Source organism: Diplotaxodon limnothrissa, linkage group LG13 (assembly GCF_057381915.1).
Source record: "Diplotaxodon limnothrissa isolate DT_005_m linkage group LG13, D_limnothrissa_male_GT1.1, whole genome shotgun sequence".
Lineage (NCBI taxonomy): Eukaryota > Metazoa > Chordata > Actinopteri > Cichliformes > Cichlidae > Diplotaxodon > Diplotaxodon limnothrissa.
Window position 1 is genome coordinate 6019326 of NC_140608.1, and position 15828 is coordinate 6035153.

General features: G+C 41.9%; 1 protein-coding gene across 1 annotated transcript in view; it reads right to left on the minus strand.

Moving 5' to 3' along the window:
- Nucleotides 1-5853: 5853 nt before the first annotated feature.
- Nucleotides 5854-15828, minus strand: part of ccdc88ab (coiled-coil and HOOK domain protein 88ab) — a 61933-nt gene continuing 51958 nt past the window's right edge. The window contains exons 26-34 of the mRNA XM_085369699.1: nucleotides 15562-15748; nucleotides 15294-15439; nucleotides 15066-15158; nucleotides 14536-14735; nucleotides 12521-12598; nucleotides 10322-10558; nucleotides 10147-10200; nucleotides 7154-7434; nucleotides 5854-6968 (exon numbers count right to left, since the gene is read on the minus strand). Coding sequence (XP_085225825.1) covers nucleotides 6078-6968; nucleotides 7154-7434; nucleotides 10147-10200; nucleotides 10322-10558; nucleotides 12521-12598; nucleotides 14536-14735; nucleotides 15066-15158; nucleotides 15294-15439; nucleotides 15562-15748 — 2167 coding nt within the window. The 3' untranslated portion in view covers nucleotides 5854-6077. The remainder of the gene's footprint in view (nucleotides 6969-7153; nucleotides 7435-10146; nucleotides 10201-10321; nucleotides 10559-12520; nucleotides 12599-14535; nucleotides 14736-15065; nucleotides 15159-15293; nucleotides 15440-15561; nucleotides 15749-15828) is intronic.

Sequence of the window (15828 nt, forward strand, 5' to 3'; positions counted from 1 at the left end):
GCTTTTTTTTTGGTCAATTATGACAAAACCAAACTAGACTCAAATATTTTGATATGCTGTAGCCGAGAAAGCTCAGGCAAAACCAAAAATATTAAAAGGCTGAATTCCTTTAAGTTTTGACTATTTTAGGGCCCTTGCACTCACCTCTGGTCTGCTTTTGTTAGGCTGCAAGTGAGCCATCATTGATGTTAATATGTGAGCTGCACAGGCTTAACAAATAAGTTTTCAGTTAAACGTTAACAGTGAGTCTGCTCACGACTTTAGTCACACAGGTGGTGTGCAGATCCATCTGTATCCTGTTGCAAGTCCATATTTTTTTTATTCTTGGACTTTTACTGACTTTATTATTCAACTTAAAACAATTCTGTCCTGTCCCCCTCCTTTAACCTCCTAGGACCTGGCGTCCACATATGTGGACAACACATTTTGGGTTATTTAGACTAAAATACTCAATTTTGCTCTACAAGGGCCTGATATCCACTTATGAGGACATACTGCTACTGTTCTATCAAAATTGCTCTTTTCTTAAAAACAAAAATAAGGTTAAAAAAAAAATAAAAATCTGGTAATTCTTTGTTTTTACATTCATCGGGCCCCAATATGCCCAAATATCAAAGAGAAATTAAAAATGCATGTCGTGGAAGAGTTCGGGTCTTAGGGGGTAGCTTTTTTTCCTGATTGGCTGCCCCTCACAAACAGAAGGTTTGAACAGGAAATGGCTAGAGCTTCTATGCTCATAAAATATTAACTTACATGAACCAGAGCTAAGAGCATGAGATTTTGGGTTGTGCATATGCTTACCTGGTTACTTTGAATTGGGTGTGTTTAGTAAAAAATATTATGGAAAAAATATACACTTTAAATTTCATCTCCACTTTCTTTGCTCATAATTAACCTTAAAAATTAGATATTTCTCATGTTTTGCTTAATTGCAGATGGCAACAACAAGCCAAGACAGGGACTGCTAGTAGCAAGTTACGATGGATCTAAACAGTGCGTAAGATGATTTTAGAAATATCCACTTTCACAAAGCAACTTTAACATGGTCCAAATTTTATAATTAATGCAGTTTCAAAGAATCTTTTTCTCGACGTTAAGTATAAACTTACCTGTGAGTCGTTCAATTTTTGAACCCTTACCTAGAATATTAAAGACCGGAAGATCTAGTTTTGGTTTCTCAGTTTTCCAGTTTCTGTCACACCACATATAATCCGTATTTCTCCTTGGCTGATGTCAGCTGTTGGATAAATCAGCTGTTTGATCACTTTAGGGCACAGATTAACTTTGGAAAAAGCACCAAATGCATATAAGAGAATAATGATTCCCTATACTTTAAGTAGCTTTCCTGCATTTGAATTCTTTCAAAAGTCCTATTGTGTTCAGCAGTCAGGTTCTCCAAATACTTTGGCAAATGTGTGAAATGTGTTAAGAGTGTACCCGAGTGAACCGAGGAGCTGAAAAGATTTGTGAAAGGCTTAAAACAGATGTTTAAAGAGGATAATTTAAAAACCACAATCTTTAACAGCAACACTATATATGCAGTTTTACAAATGAAAGAAATATGCATGTCTACTTTCTGGTAATTTTTCACTGTTTACTTGATAAAGAAATGGAAACCTATGTTATTTGCATCCTCAAGGTTATGAAAAGGCTGAGATGTTAAAATCAAGTGATGTTAAATCGCTTTAAAATGCTTAAAAGATTAGCAAAAGCCTTAGCTTTTATGTGCCCCTTGAAAGTGAATTTATTGCATTGTAACCTTACAATAAAAAAATTAAAAAAAAGGGGGAAACATGTCAGAGTTTCAATTGGATGCTGGATTTTTGCATGACCATACAGTTAATAAACATACATTAAAAAAAGTGTGTTTTTTTTTTATTCAAAGCTTTACTGTTAATGTAAAAACATTTTGCAATATAAACAATGTTAATATATAACTGGAGAAAACTGTGCCTGCAATGAGATTAATAGCAAGTTACTTAAATTGGTTAAAATGTGTTCATTACCCAACCCACTCTAAGGTCTATTGGTAGTTAAAGGTAACATGAAATTACAGAATATATTGGTTCATCCATTTCTGTACCATCCATCCCTTTATTCAGCCTACATTGCCTCCCATGTGCCTATTAGGGAACAAAGTCCAGTCTTCATGCATATTTTAAAGTTAAATGGGCCCTGGGAGACAAACACAATGTTCTATTTTCAGAGAAAATTAGAGGCTTTTTTTTAAATGATCAGTATAAGTAAGAAGGGATCATTTGCAAGCACGCTGCAGAACATTTTAACTACTGCTTGCAGCAGAAAATACGCAACTTGCCTTTAAGAACCATACCTCTGACTCCTGGTCATCCTTCTCCCATCAGTGAGCCTGGATGAGGTTCGATTCCATCACTGACTTGATGGTTTGAAGTTGGCTGCATGTGAAGACGTTAATATCTCTCCTCTATACAAAGGCAGCCCCTTCCTTTCTCGTCATTTTATCCATTAATGGATATTTTATAACAAAGTCTGTTACATAATTATTCCCTTCATGCCTACATCATGATGGTAAAATTTATTGCAGCACTTCAGTACTAGACTGCATTAACTTTTAACTATGCGTATCTACTAAAGTTACAAATTAACGTTACACTACACCAGCTATTGCACTGGCTATTTTATACATATTTGGGGTATTTAAATCTGACTGTGTAAAGTTACTCACACACCAATTCTGCTTAAATGTAATAACTCAGAAATCAAGAGTAATTCAGCAGTAAGATAAACAACCAAGTACTGCAAGAACTACATTTGAGTTGCTGTGTTTCACCTTTGAAAAAGGAAAGGACCACAAACAGTAGCTCAAATAGAACTCCAACACGATTCACACTGCAGCGCTGTTGTATTAGACTACACTCTCATAACAGAGTACCCTGACTATATATACACATGCACACACAAACCAAGAGCGCACACAGGTAGTCTTGATGAATTTTAATTACATCAAATGAATTCATGTAAAAGTGGAAAAGGAGGAAAACACTGGGTCTCATCACTGCCAACATGTTCAACACAACAGAAGTCTGCACATGCTCCGTTTGCACTGGGCAGGTCGCAGGTCACCTATACTTCAGACAGATTTATTAAACGCTTCCTTACGGAGTGTCTTTTTAGAATGTAAAGACTGTGCTTTTACAGTTATTCTCTGGATTAGAGCAGCAATGGAAGTGATAAATGAGATGCTTCAGTGCCATTTGGTGAAGTGAAAATGAAGGGTGAAGATGAACTACATGTAGGGTTTTTCTCAGGGTGTGTCTCTGCCTTATAGGTGACCTGAAACACTCCCATGATAAGTCTCTACTTCTCTCTCACACTACCTTCACTCAATCAAGCTGTCATGGCTTCCTGTCCGAGTCCATTTGGCATCCTGGCATGTTTCCATTGAACACTGTTCTCTTTGATTGGATAAAGGAAGCGGGATGATTGACTGATTGCTCCATGCAGATTGTGATTCTTCGGACATGCTTCATGTTGTCTTTGTTTGTGCGTTCTGCCCAGTTACAAAATGTTTTATGACCATGGCACTGGGCAGAAGAAGGTCTGTCTCACTGGTTCAAGGTTGCCCTGTTGGCTGTTGTGTGAACACTGGCACTTTAATTTTAGTCCACAGACACTAGTGCATGTCTAACTGTCCGTCACACTGAAGGACACGTGGCAGTGCAATCTGCCATTGGAGTCTTAGTGGAAAGAAAACAAATAAAAACTGTCACTGTAACATTTTCTAATAATTTTAAGTTGTTTCCTTGATTCAAGGAAGAAAGAAGAAAACAGAGAAGGAAGCCACTTTTCTCTACTGAAGTGTCCTGGGTTAAAAAAAAAAGGGGGGGGGGGGGGGGTGAGACAGGCTTTTACAATCTTTTCTCACTGTAGACGGTCTCAGCAGATTCACCCTACTAGGCTTCAGACACACAGCTCCAAGGCCACCTTTCTCTGAGTCCCAAGCAAGCAAAGAGGAGTAGAGAGAATAGGAAAAGAAAGATGACAAGAAAGTTGAGAAAAATAAAAGAAGGAAAGGAGATGGAAAACAGACAAAGGAGAAAGTTAGAGATCAGAAGCTGTACCAGCAAAGACAGAGACGTGACAAGGGAACACAGAAGGACGCCTGGATCTACATGCAAGAGGGAAGGATTTGAGCGCTACACCAAAGCCATGCAGCAACAATAAGCAGCCTGCAAACACCGACTTCTTCACTCAGCAGTCGCCAACAGCATGAGATGCTTTATGAAGGAGTGGGAAACGGTGAGCTGCTGGAGCCGAATGGCTCGTCTTGTCGAGGGATTTGAGATCCAAGGGGGGGGGAAGCAGCATACACTGAGAGCTACACGGTAAAATGGCCCATATGCCATGCAGACGGGTCTCATCAGGCTCCTTGAACAGGCGTTTGGCACCACAGTGACAGTGAGGGGATGGACAGGACAGTGAGGGAGAAGGGTAACAGCTTAGAGAAGCAGGGGAAAGCAAGCGCACAGCAGGATGGACGACATCTGTTACACCATGTTTTAGGTTCCCATGGAGACAAGACTGACCCCACCCTCCCCACCCCCCTCCCCCTTTTCCTCCCGCTCGCTCACTCACCACGCGCTCACAGCATGGTAGCAGACAGACGAGGGTGGGGGGGACAGGGTTTAGCAGCTTTGCTGCGGCTCCCCGCTCCTGCTTTTAGACTTTCTGCCCTCCACATCTGTAGGACAAAGGCAACGCTTATGTTACATCTGCAGAGTGATGACAGACCATTTTCATTTACTTCATACCTGCGGATACTTTGAATCAAGATAAATACAATATAGCAACTTCAAAACAGCAACTAAAGAGTACAAAAGCAGAAATAAATAAGGACGTAGATACAGGCAGTTCAACTAGTATTGGCACAACATGTAGTGCTCGTCTTTGATTATAACTTAATGATAGCAGTCTATACAAGATAGGTCAGTCTCAAATATCACCTCAAGTTATCCAACTTGTGGCGTGTCAGGAGAAAATACCAAAAGGAATGATGTTCGCTTCATTCACAAAACAACCTCAAATGAATCAACTTACAGTATCAACTCCACGTTCTAAAAAAAATAATTAAAATACCCCCAAACAATCATAAACTGCGTGAAACCAAATCACTATTGCCATGCTGTATTCTGTGTCCTCTCCGTCAACTTTCACGTTTCAAACTAAAAATGCTGCCCTGATTGTTTTGGGAATGAAGCTTCATCATTTTGTCACCAGCCCAGGAGGTCAGCTTAGATCCACCAGATCATATTAATCCATTTGCAGAGGGGAGCAAACACTCCAGTGAACGAGTACACAGCAAAGAAAAACAGAAAAGATATCAAATGTAAAAAACAAACAGCACACACCATCATAAGAAACAAACTGATGAAAACCATTTTGATCACAGCAATCCAAATGAAAGTTTCAGGTCAAACAGACAAAACAAAGCCATGCAATTTAGGAGGTGAAAAGTGGGACTTGCCAAGAATCACCATAATAAACAGAAAATGCAAAGTGAACCTATTATCTGACTTTACTATGTAGAAATTGCCCCAGAATGCTTTGCTCATTATGCTCATTATAAAAAAAAATAAAAAAAAGCTTTTCCTGCTGTTTTTATGATTCCTGGTGTGACTTGAACCGACTTGCTCTGTGTGTTCTGGCCTCACATGAAAGCTTTAGATAATTCTCTATTTCTTCTCATTCCCAAGATAAAATGTATCACCTCACTGCAGCAGATAATAGTATAATGTTAGCCAGGTAAAACTTATCTGATGAGGTAAAAATAATGTGTGAAAGGGTATTGGACGGAAGAACAGTCAAAGTCCCGCATCATAGAAAAGAAAATGGGGGTTAAAAAAATATTAAAAATGAAAGTAAAGTCACCAATCAGCACCATAGCAAACAGGGAAAAATGACCCACATACACCACACAGAGACAGACAGTACTCTGACAAATACATGCAGAGGAAATGGCTTTGCTCTTTATCCATCCTTTTGTTCCTCCCTCTTCAAGTCAAGTATTAAAATCAGCAAACCAGAAACCTCCCCGTCATTTAGATACAGCCGTACTCGTACCACAGAGACTCCCTCTCCTCTGGGCTCAGTGACTGATCCGGATTATTTACACAACTCTGATCAACACCCTCGCTGGATCTCACCTGGCCGTTTGATTGGCTGTGGGGGGTCTGGTTTTGGGTGCGAATGTGATGCGGCACAGGAGGAGGGTGGGTCTTATTTGTAACAGGAGGCCCGCTGATGTTGCTGACTAAGGTGGGGTTAAGAGAAAGGAAGGGGAGGTTTTTGTCTGCTGACTCACTAAAGATGGAGTCCATGAATACAGATTCTACAGTGAAGGAAGGGCCGAGGAAAGACTCAAGGGTGGAGAGGTCGGGGTCCTCCGAGCTATTGCAAGGTAAGCTGACTGACTTGGGCATGGGGGTGATGGTGGTGAGGGGTCCCTTAAGGTTGGTGCTGTTGGGGTGGTACTCACTGGGTGTGGGCTGCGAGCGTAGCCCAGCCCTGGTGGAAGCAGCAGCAGCAGGAGCGTCAACCGAAACGGGCTGCCGGTTGTCCTTGGACAGCAGGTCGTGGATGCTGGTACGCCGTGTGGTACCTTCAGCAGTGGAGATGACACTGCTGGCCCGGGGCAGGGTGGAGGAGGCTGAATCGAGCCGTTCGGAGACAGAGGTCGCTTTGCCCTGTGAAGACAGGCTGGCGCGGATTGGGGCGGAGCCTTTCACCCGTGTGCTCTCGGCCTTCCGCAGGGAAGGGCGTCCTGGTTGTCCGGAAGACCTCGGAGGCCGGTCAGCGCTGACTGCTGCTGCCTTCCCGCTGGACGAGCGCAGTATGCCCCGGCCCTTTGTGACAGTGCGTTCTTTCTGGCCGTGCTCAGAGGAGGTGGAGAGGCGAGGAGAGTCTACAGTGAGGTTCTCCTGACTGCCAGACTACAAAAGACAGCAAACAGCATTAAGGACAGAACAAATAACAATGGAAACAATTCACGTCCAACTCCAAACGTTATCTGAACTGACTAATAAAGAAGAACATGTTCGATTTTAGTCCACTTCATATGTAGGCTGTAATCCAATAAATCTAAGAACAGCACTTATAGCAGAATTTCAGGCCTCACCTCTGCAGGATCAATACCCTCATCCAGGAACTGCTGCAGGGAAAGCACCTCGTTCCCTGGGGATCCCGTCTTCCTGATCTGGGACTGGACCACGCTGCCCGCGGCGGCGGATGGGTCAAGAGATCTGCGCAGCTGCAGGGGGCTCTGGTGGGAGGAGCGTGAGGAGGTGGGCTGCTGGACGGGGCTGCTGCCGCAGCTGGACCACACCTCCTGGTCCAGACTCAGGCTGAACTCGCCGCTGCTCTCGCTGTGAGGCCTGCTCAGACTGCCGTTCAATGTGCCTGCAGGACGAGGGGAGGCATGGATTACAAGATTTCTGATTGCATTAGTAGTGATCAGACTACCCCACACTTTCAGAACACACCATGCAATTTAAAAAGCATTATATTGAAAAAACAATCTCATAATTTAACTCAGATCTAATTTTATTACCATCATGACTTATTGCTTTCTACCCAATGAAGAAAAGAGAATGGCTTAAAGTTGAACCAAACCAACTTGATCACATTTTTGCGCGAGAAAAAAAAATTAATTTTTTGAGAAATGATGAGAGAAACGAGATGAAAGGGAGCAAAAGAAGAAGACAAGAGTAACAAGTGGATAGGAGCAGAGGAAGAGGAAAGGAGGAGCATACCTTTGCCCTCCAGAGGAGAAGTGAGGTGGGAGTTATTGTTACTATTACTACTGGTGGTCCTGTTGCTATGAAGACTGGAGGGTCTGGCGGCTGGGTAAGGGACGAGAGGTAAGACACATGCACACATACATTCACAGTTAGGATTTATATCTGTACACGCTTACATGTATCCACACCAACATGCACCAACGCGAGGAGTAACACGTATACGGACGCCAACACCCTGACAGAACGTCTCCTGCTGGGGGAGCAGATGGCACATGCCAGGCAGAGGGACAGGAAAGGTGGCTCAATGCCAGGCTGCAGCCCCAATATGTCCATTCAATAAACAAAGGAACTACTGACAGAGACGGCAGGGACACCCAAATATAAGGAACGATTTCCCACCAATAAAGGGGAAGTGACTGACGATACAAGTGTGAGTCTGTTAGTAATTAAAGAGGAAATGACAGGCCATGTTAGGAACTGAGAAGGAAGACAAAGAGTAAAAGGAAAGGTGTGAAGACAACATGAACTTGCTCTTTCCAGTGCTGACAGGGACAGCCCCAACTGAAAACCAGTGACTGTGAAATCATCTCAAACCGGTTTTCACGACATGCTTGACACCAAATTAGAATTTCAAATCAACCCCAATGTTACAGATCAGTATCAGAGTCAGAAACCAGCGGATTGCTTGTGGCCCCACAGTTCAGTTCCGTTCAGTTCAGTTCATTTTTATTTCAAACATTTCAAACATGTGCCTTCACAATCATTACAAAATATCATTCCATTATTTGTTTGAAAAGGAGTAGGCTGAAGTATTTACTTATTTGTCCCTACCCCCTCAAGTTTTACCTCTCATTCATTTAATTTTTTTTTGTCTTAAATTAAACAAACAACATATGAAACATATAAACATATGAAGTAAAACAAAACATAACATACATAAATCAAAAACAAGAAATTAGCAAGCCCCACCACAGTATAGTTTCTTTCATATGAAAAATACAGAATGTGTATATTTGCAGATACACAAGTTATGGAAAAACAACAAACCAAAACAAAACAAAAAAACAAAAAAACAACCAAAAAAGAACCGCAACACCATTACCAGCAACATTACCATCCTGGGTTAACCCCGTTTTCTTCATTCTTATACTTATTTAAAATTAGGTTTTTATATTTTACTTTAAACTGTTTTATGTTTTGACTGTCTTTTATTTCTTCTGTTAGACTGTTCCATAATTTAACTCCTGCAATTGAGATTGACATAGTTCTTAAAGTTGTTCTAGCACTTTGTATTTTTAAATTCCATTTCCCTCTTAAGTTATACCCACCTTCTCTTTCTATGAACAATTTACAGATTTCTTTGGGAAGCAATTTATTTCTGACTTTATACATTATTTGCGCTGTTTTAAGCTTCACCAAGTCTTGGAATTTAATAGCTTGCATTTTGACAAAGAGTGATCCTCAGTCCTGAGTAACTGTCACTTACTACAGATGCTACAGGACACTCTGCACACAGCGCTCAGACCAACAGCACAACGATTCAAATGGCAGGGAGACATATACCTCTGTGGCCCTGATAACAAACAAAAAAAATACAATGCAACACACCTAAAGGGTAACATGACAACTCAATACTGCTCAAAAATAATAAAGTTTAATGAAACGCAGATGGAAACAAAATTTTTTTTACAGAGTCTGGGGGAGGGGGGAAAAAATCAATACACGTCTCAAACTACCATTAGTGTCTACAACATCCGATGACCTAATGGCTCATACATTCTGAGCAACATCCGGTGTGTGAGTGAGACTGGGCGTCCTTCAACCATTACAGTGATGAGGTGGGAAATGAGTCTCACTATAGTCTCTCTCTCTCTCATTCTGGGAACAATATCCTGTGGAACCAGTTTATTGACCATCAAAAGTGCAGATGTTTGCAGCACTCAAGCACAACAAGAGAAATCTGTCTGTAGACCTAACTTAAGGAATGTGTGCCAGTAGTTTTGTGGCTGTTTAGCAACTGGGTCATCTACATTAAAGCGACACAGACCTGATCAAGTGTTGCCTGGATCCAGATTAACTGCCCTGGATAACACCCTAGCGCCTGTATTAAAGTCAATCCTGCTTTCAGCAAAGGCTGATCTGTCTCCCTCTCCCCGTCTCTTTTGCTCCCATCTAACTCTAAATCAAGCTTAATCAAAGTGCAGGAAGGCAGCCCAAAGATTATCAGTGGGACTCCTGAGGACATGACCTGTTTTTTCCCCCCCTCATTTCTTGTTTAAGGGGCCGTTAGATTCCAGCCTGGTGCTGAGAGACTGCAGGCGCTTTTCTTTGACACAGTTTCGTGCTGATGTCGTGTGAAGCTTTACTCTACCTTGACTCTTGGGATCATCCAATGAGCCGGCGACATCCTCGCAGGAGGCATTGTCTGTTGAGATAAAGGGTGCAGTCATGCTACGGCTTCTTTTCACTCTGTTCTGAACAAATTTCGTCAACTAAATGCAATGAGGAAATTAACACAATGTATTTCCACAAACAGGCATCCTGACCTTTGACCTGAAGCCTGTGCTTGGCTCTACTGTGACTTGAACTAGGCAGGGTGAGGGTGGCACAATCAATGGCATTGGTGGAAAAGGCGAGTTCCTTCATGCGCTGCCCGCTGCGCCTGCTGCTGCCCGTCATGTTGGCATCTCCGGCTTCAGCCCCGTCTAGATTCTCACTGCTGCCCGCCCACTGAGCCTCAGGACCACCTGCCATTGCCATGGTCTGAAGCAGGTCATTCATAGCTAGGATGGATGGGTTGGCATGAAGAAAAAAAACTGAGATTAGACATTTTAATACATATAATCTTACCTCAAGTAATGGCTCAGGATTTATAGCCATTTTATCTTACAGAAGTCTCAATTTAATCCATCTAGACTTTAAAGGCAAACTAAAATCAGAGAAACTGGTCGCTAAAATATGCTTACGATGGAAGAACAACCTTGCAAAGATTTTTTTACAACATTTTTTTGTACACAGGACACTCATCTAGGTCCCTCTTGGAGACAAAGGCTAAGTTACCATTGGGAATGTGCCTAGAGACATTACAGGAAACAGACGTGGCCTCAAAGAATCCTTCAATAATCTAAAAGGATTCTGTAAAAGCAAAGGTGGCGGTTATCCCGCTGCTGCCCCAGCAGAGCAAATCAACTGACAAAATGGAAAATACATTAGCCAATCATGTTTAAGTTTCATATAAGAAAAGCACATCTCATATTCATTATCTTAGCAAAGATGCGCTGTAATACTGTATCATGAATTGGCTGTGCTGAAACGAGAAGAGCACAGATCATGTGAGAAGTTGTGTCAGCACTGAGCCATTAGCAAAGCTGTAACGTTTTGAAACTGTGCACAGACAGAACTATAACTTCTCTCGGCTTTCATTTAGATGATAGCAATAAACATCTGTACAGAGGCTTTTCAAAATGGCTACCCAGTGCTGAGACTTGCTTCTCGAAGGACTCTGACAGGGCAGATCTAGACTATAATTATCAGTGGATATAAGTCAATATTCAATAATAAATTCATGCTATAGAATAACAGGTCCAAGCCTTTTAAAACTCAATGCACTTGCAGGCATACAGCATTATAATAATAATATTTTAAAAGCCAACAACATATCAACCAAAGTGCACGGTCGGTCACAGCCAGACACTTTTTGACATCCCTGACCGTCTCTATGCACTTTGATTACTGAGCCGACAGCGAAGAAGAAGCATGGAAACATGCAAAGCTGCTCTGAGCGACGGCGGTGGTGCTGTGCACACACACACACACACAAAAATAAATAAATCAGAGCGAGGCAAGCCCATGTCAGCAGAATAAGATCTGAAATGCAGCACGCTGACAGAGAAGAGAGAGAGACAGACGGAGGGAGAGAGACAGAATAAAGGCTCCATTTCAAGTCCTCCATGGTGAGTGCGAGCGATGATCAAGCACTTAGTGATTTTCTTTGTCATGCTGTAATCAAAGACGGGAGCACACATTTCTCAGGCGCATGAAAGGCAAACCCACAGTCTTTCCCGCTGTCTCACCTGAACACACACCCTCTCTCTCTCACACACACACACACACACACACACACGGCCTTTCATTCAGCATACACAAACAAAATAAAACCACAAAGCACACAAGAAAGCTGCCCATTGCACATTACTGTAAGTGACCAAATGACATGGTTTTGGTCCAGAGGTGAAAATGAAAGAAAACAGAAAAAAATAAATCACCACTGTTCCTATAGTTTAGCCCTAACAAACACTAAAGTTAGTGTTAAGGTTGTGTTAATCATTCATCTGCAAATAGTGAGAGGAAAGTGAGTAAAGACTTGGAAGATACTCTACAGGAGAAAGTGGCGGCGGCAGACGTGGCGGCAGAAGTGATGGGATGGGTGGGGATTACTAGGAAAAAATTTTAAGGACAAGTCACTGATGTCACCAGGTATAGCAGAGCGGCAGGGGGATGGGATAAATTCTATAAAGAATTTAAAAATTGATCCTCTGGTAGGTCCTTTGCAGACATCTCTAAAACATGGATGATAAAACTCTGGAGTTTTAAACACTGAATTCTGCAGATGTGACTGAAAACTGAAGTCCCTCACCACCGCCACCCTGACATCAGTGACTGCTCCTCCTTTGTTTCTCCTAGCGCGACAAGAGGAGGGAGAGGAGGCAGATGAAGGCTAGCGTGGCAGCTAACAGAGATCTTACACATGGAGCGCCGGTAGATGGCCTTGGCCTTGTCTTTGTCCTTGGATCTGTTCCTCATGAAAGGCAACCTTTTTATAGCTGTCCGATCACAGCCAGAGACAGACAGGTAGGGAGGGAAGAGAGCGACAGAGTAAGACCAGGAGGGAGGTGAAGGAAAAGCAAAATAAAAGAAAGAAAAGAAGGGCAGAACAGAGGGATGTGGTTAATGTTGTCACAAACAGAACCAGGGGAGAGAGAGCTGAGCTCCTGGACACCTTAACTGGACAACAGACAACACTGCAACAGACACAACAACAACTATAATATATGACTTTAAAAACATGTGGATTATAATATTAGAGAGCCTATTAGATGGTTAGTCAAGTGTAAGGTATTTCAATCTATACAAATTCTCTCCATATTATTAAAAATATACACACACACATTATTGGATGCCCTTTGGATGGACTGAAATGCCTTCCACTGACTTTCTATATGTTCTGTATTTAAGGGCAGGCTTTTGTATAAAACTACATTGTGTAAACAATAGAAAAACAGACACACATTATGCAAAACACACACCGTCTCCTGCACACAATCAGCATCATCCGCACATTCTCATGTTAATGGTTTTGACCACTGTATATTACATTCTCAACTTATTTCCAGGCATTACATTCTGTACACAACACAACACATTCCACACCTAGATGAGACGACAAGATGAAAATTATTAAAGGGTGCAATCAGGAGAACAAGAAGGGGCAGGTTAACAGCAAAAAACAGCACTACAGTGTTTCCAGCAAAGACTTTCCCAAGAACCTCAAAGAATGAGAGGTTTATAGCTGCTGTTCCAGCACACTCGACTGTGTAATTTCTGTACTGTACGCAAGTGTTTTAGCAAATGTTACTACATGGTTGTTAAAGGCTACGTTCTCTTTGTCTTACCTCTTATCTTGTGTGTTGTGAAAAACAGATTCATTACACTAACTGACAACTTTGTGCTACATAGCAGAAATATGTGGCTTAGTTGTTTCTTGGTGATTACAGTTAATGTCAGTACAACTGAAAACAACCAACCAAGCCAGGTCGCGATAACCAGGCAACGCATTGCACCTTTTAATATCTACGATGCTATGATACAGGACGTTTCTTATTTACGAGTGAGCTGAACAGATCGACAGGTTACCTGAGAGCAAAGCATCTTGGGATTAGATTTTTTTTTTTCTCCAATATTTAAACCATGAGGTGCACTTGATTCAGCTCGACCTTGAGCGAGTATGCTGGCAACATATATGTAGTCCAAATTATTCTGCAAATTCCAAGATATTAAATCTTACAGCTTAGCAAATGACAATGACTCCAGTGACACGAAGCGAAAGTGTTAAAGCGACTTTTCTTCAGAAATGGTGGACATGCCAGTAACTACATAAAATAGTACTATTCTTCAGTGATTGAGTTTAATAGCATTGGTAGCAGCTGACTGAGTGCACCTCAATTTGTTTCAAACACAAGAAATGCTTCTGCATCTTTAACCGGGTCTGAGGTCAAGAGTCAGCCTGCACAGCTCAGCCGTAATGTCTACGACAGCTGAGTGATATGGACAATGGACTCACAAAAACATGCCCTGAAAGACGTGACAGTCGGGTCACAAACCCCTCCCACCCTCCCCATCCGCAGCATACCATTGGAGGAACCCTGCACTTGGGCATGAGACTGCTGCCCTCTCCTCCCTTTGCAGAGAGATATAAAGAAGCAAAGGAGCAGTTAGGAGGGAAGACCCATTCAGTCACTCAGGCATACAAAGCCACACTCACAAAGTAGGCCATTATGTGTCAGTGAAGAAAGTTCAGCATCAAATTAAAGCTGTTAGCAAATGTTTCACTAATTCTGTGTGTACTACAAAACAGTATTTTAAGAGTTTCCCTTCTCTTTGTAACAAAAAAATATTGTGAACACATTAAAAGAAGTTCCTTCAGTGATGGTTGAAACTATAACTGTGCAATCTTGTGTGTGTTTGGTTCTTTCAGACTCACTGCTGCTCATGTGTGAGAGCGTGTCATCTAGCGAGTTGGTGCCCGAGCCTATGGATGAGCTGTCCTGGCTGTCCTGGGGAAACATCAGAAAACTGTCTCCAAACTCTGATCGAGATGGAGTCAGTGTGAGAGACCGGATCCTGTCCCGGCTCTTCGGCTTGATCAGCTTCTTCATCTTTAGAGTAATCCAGTTGCCGCGCCTGTAAAGCAGAGATGAGACAGACACTCAATAACAGACGAACAAAAGGAAATAGAATTTAAAAAAAATCAATACATAATCATATAAAGGATATATAAGGCTAGATGCATTTGAAATTTTATTTTAGGCCAAAAGCCCAAATGACTATCAGGGTTAAGAAAAATTTTTTTTCACTATACAGCTGTATGATGCTCTGCAGGTAATAAATATTTGATGCACTCCCTTCCTGATGCTGCACTGCTTTTCCATCTCAAAATACAAGACAGCATGTATGCAGAACTTTACCAATTTGACTCAATTTTATGTCATTTAAAGGAAACAAATTATGCACCTGCGTGGAGGTGAAGGGTCATAGAACTTGTACTGGTCCATGATCTTCTCCTCCAACTTCTCCTTCTGCCTCCTCAGCTCATTCAGCTTATCTCTGAAGGTTGGACGACGAGAAGATAAAAGCACAGTAAAAGCAGACAAGAATGCATACACTCTAAACATAAAGGCAGCATATTTGCATTTACAAACACAGATACATGGTTCTGGCATATTTCTTTGTGAGTTTTACATGTATTGTCTTTGCTCTACGTGGAACAGGTCCTTGCTCTCCATGGTCTGCTCCAGCAGTGTGCGATTTTGTAACATCAAAGTCTGGATTTGGTCCAACAGGTGACGGTTCTCTTCCTCCAAGTTTCCCTTCAGCTGGCTCAACAACTAACACAAACATAGACAGATACATTCATATTTGGCTTTAGAAGCAGTGTTTTGAAATATGATACATTAAAAAGGTAGACACCATGAGAAAACCTGAAGGGAAGAGAAGAGAGACTCATTACCTCACACTGGTTGGTTAGCTTGGTGGAGGTGATGTCCAGCTGCTGGTACTGCTCCTTCAGTTTAGAAAACTCAGCCTCCAGCTTGGTTTGGTCCAGCTTTGCACTGTTCAACTGGCTCTTTAGGTTTTTATGGTCCAGCTGGAGATTTTCATTGTCCTTCAAGAGCTGACGATAGGTGCTATTCAACCTGAGGAGAGAGAAAATCGACTCCTTGGTATACGGCCTCATTGATTTAATTCAGTCCCTTTGATGAATTAGTGCTAATGT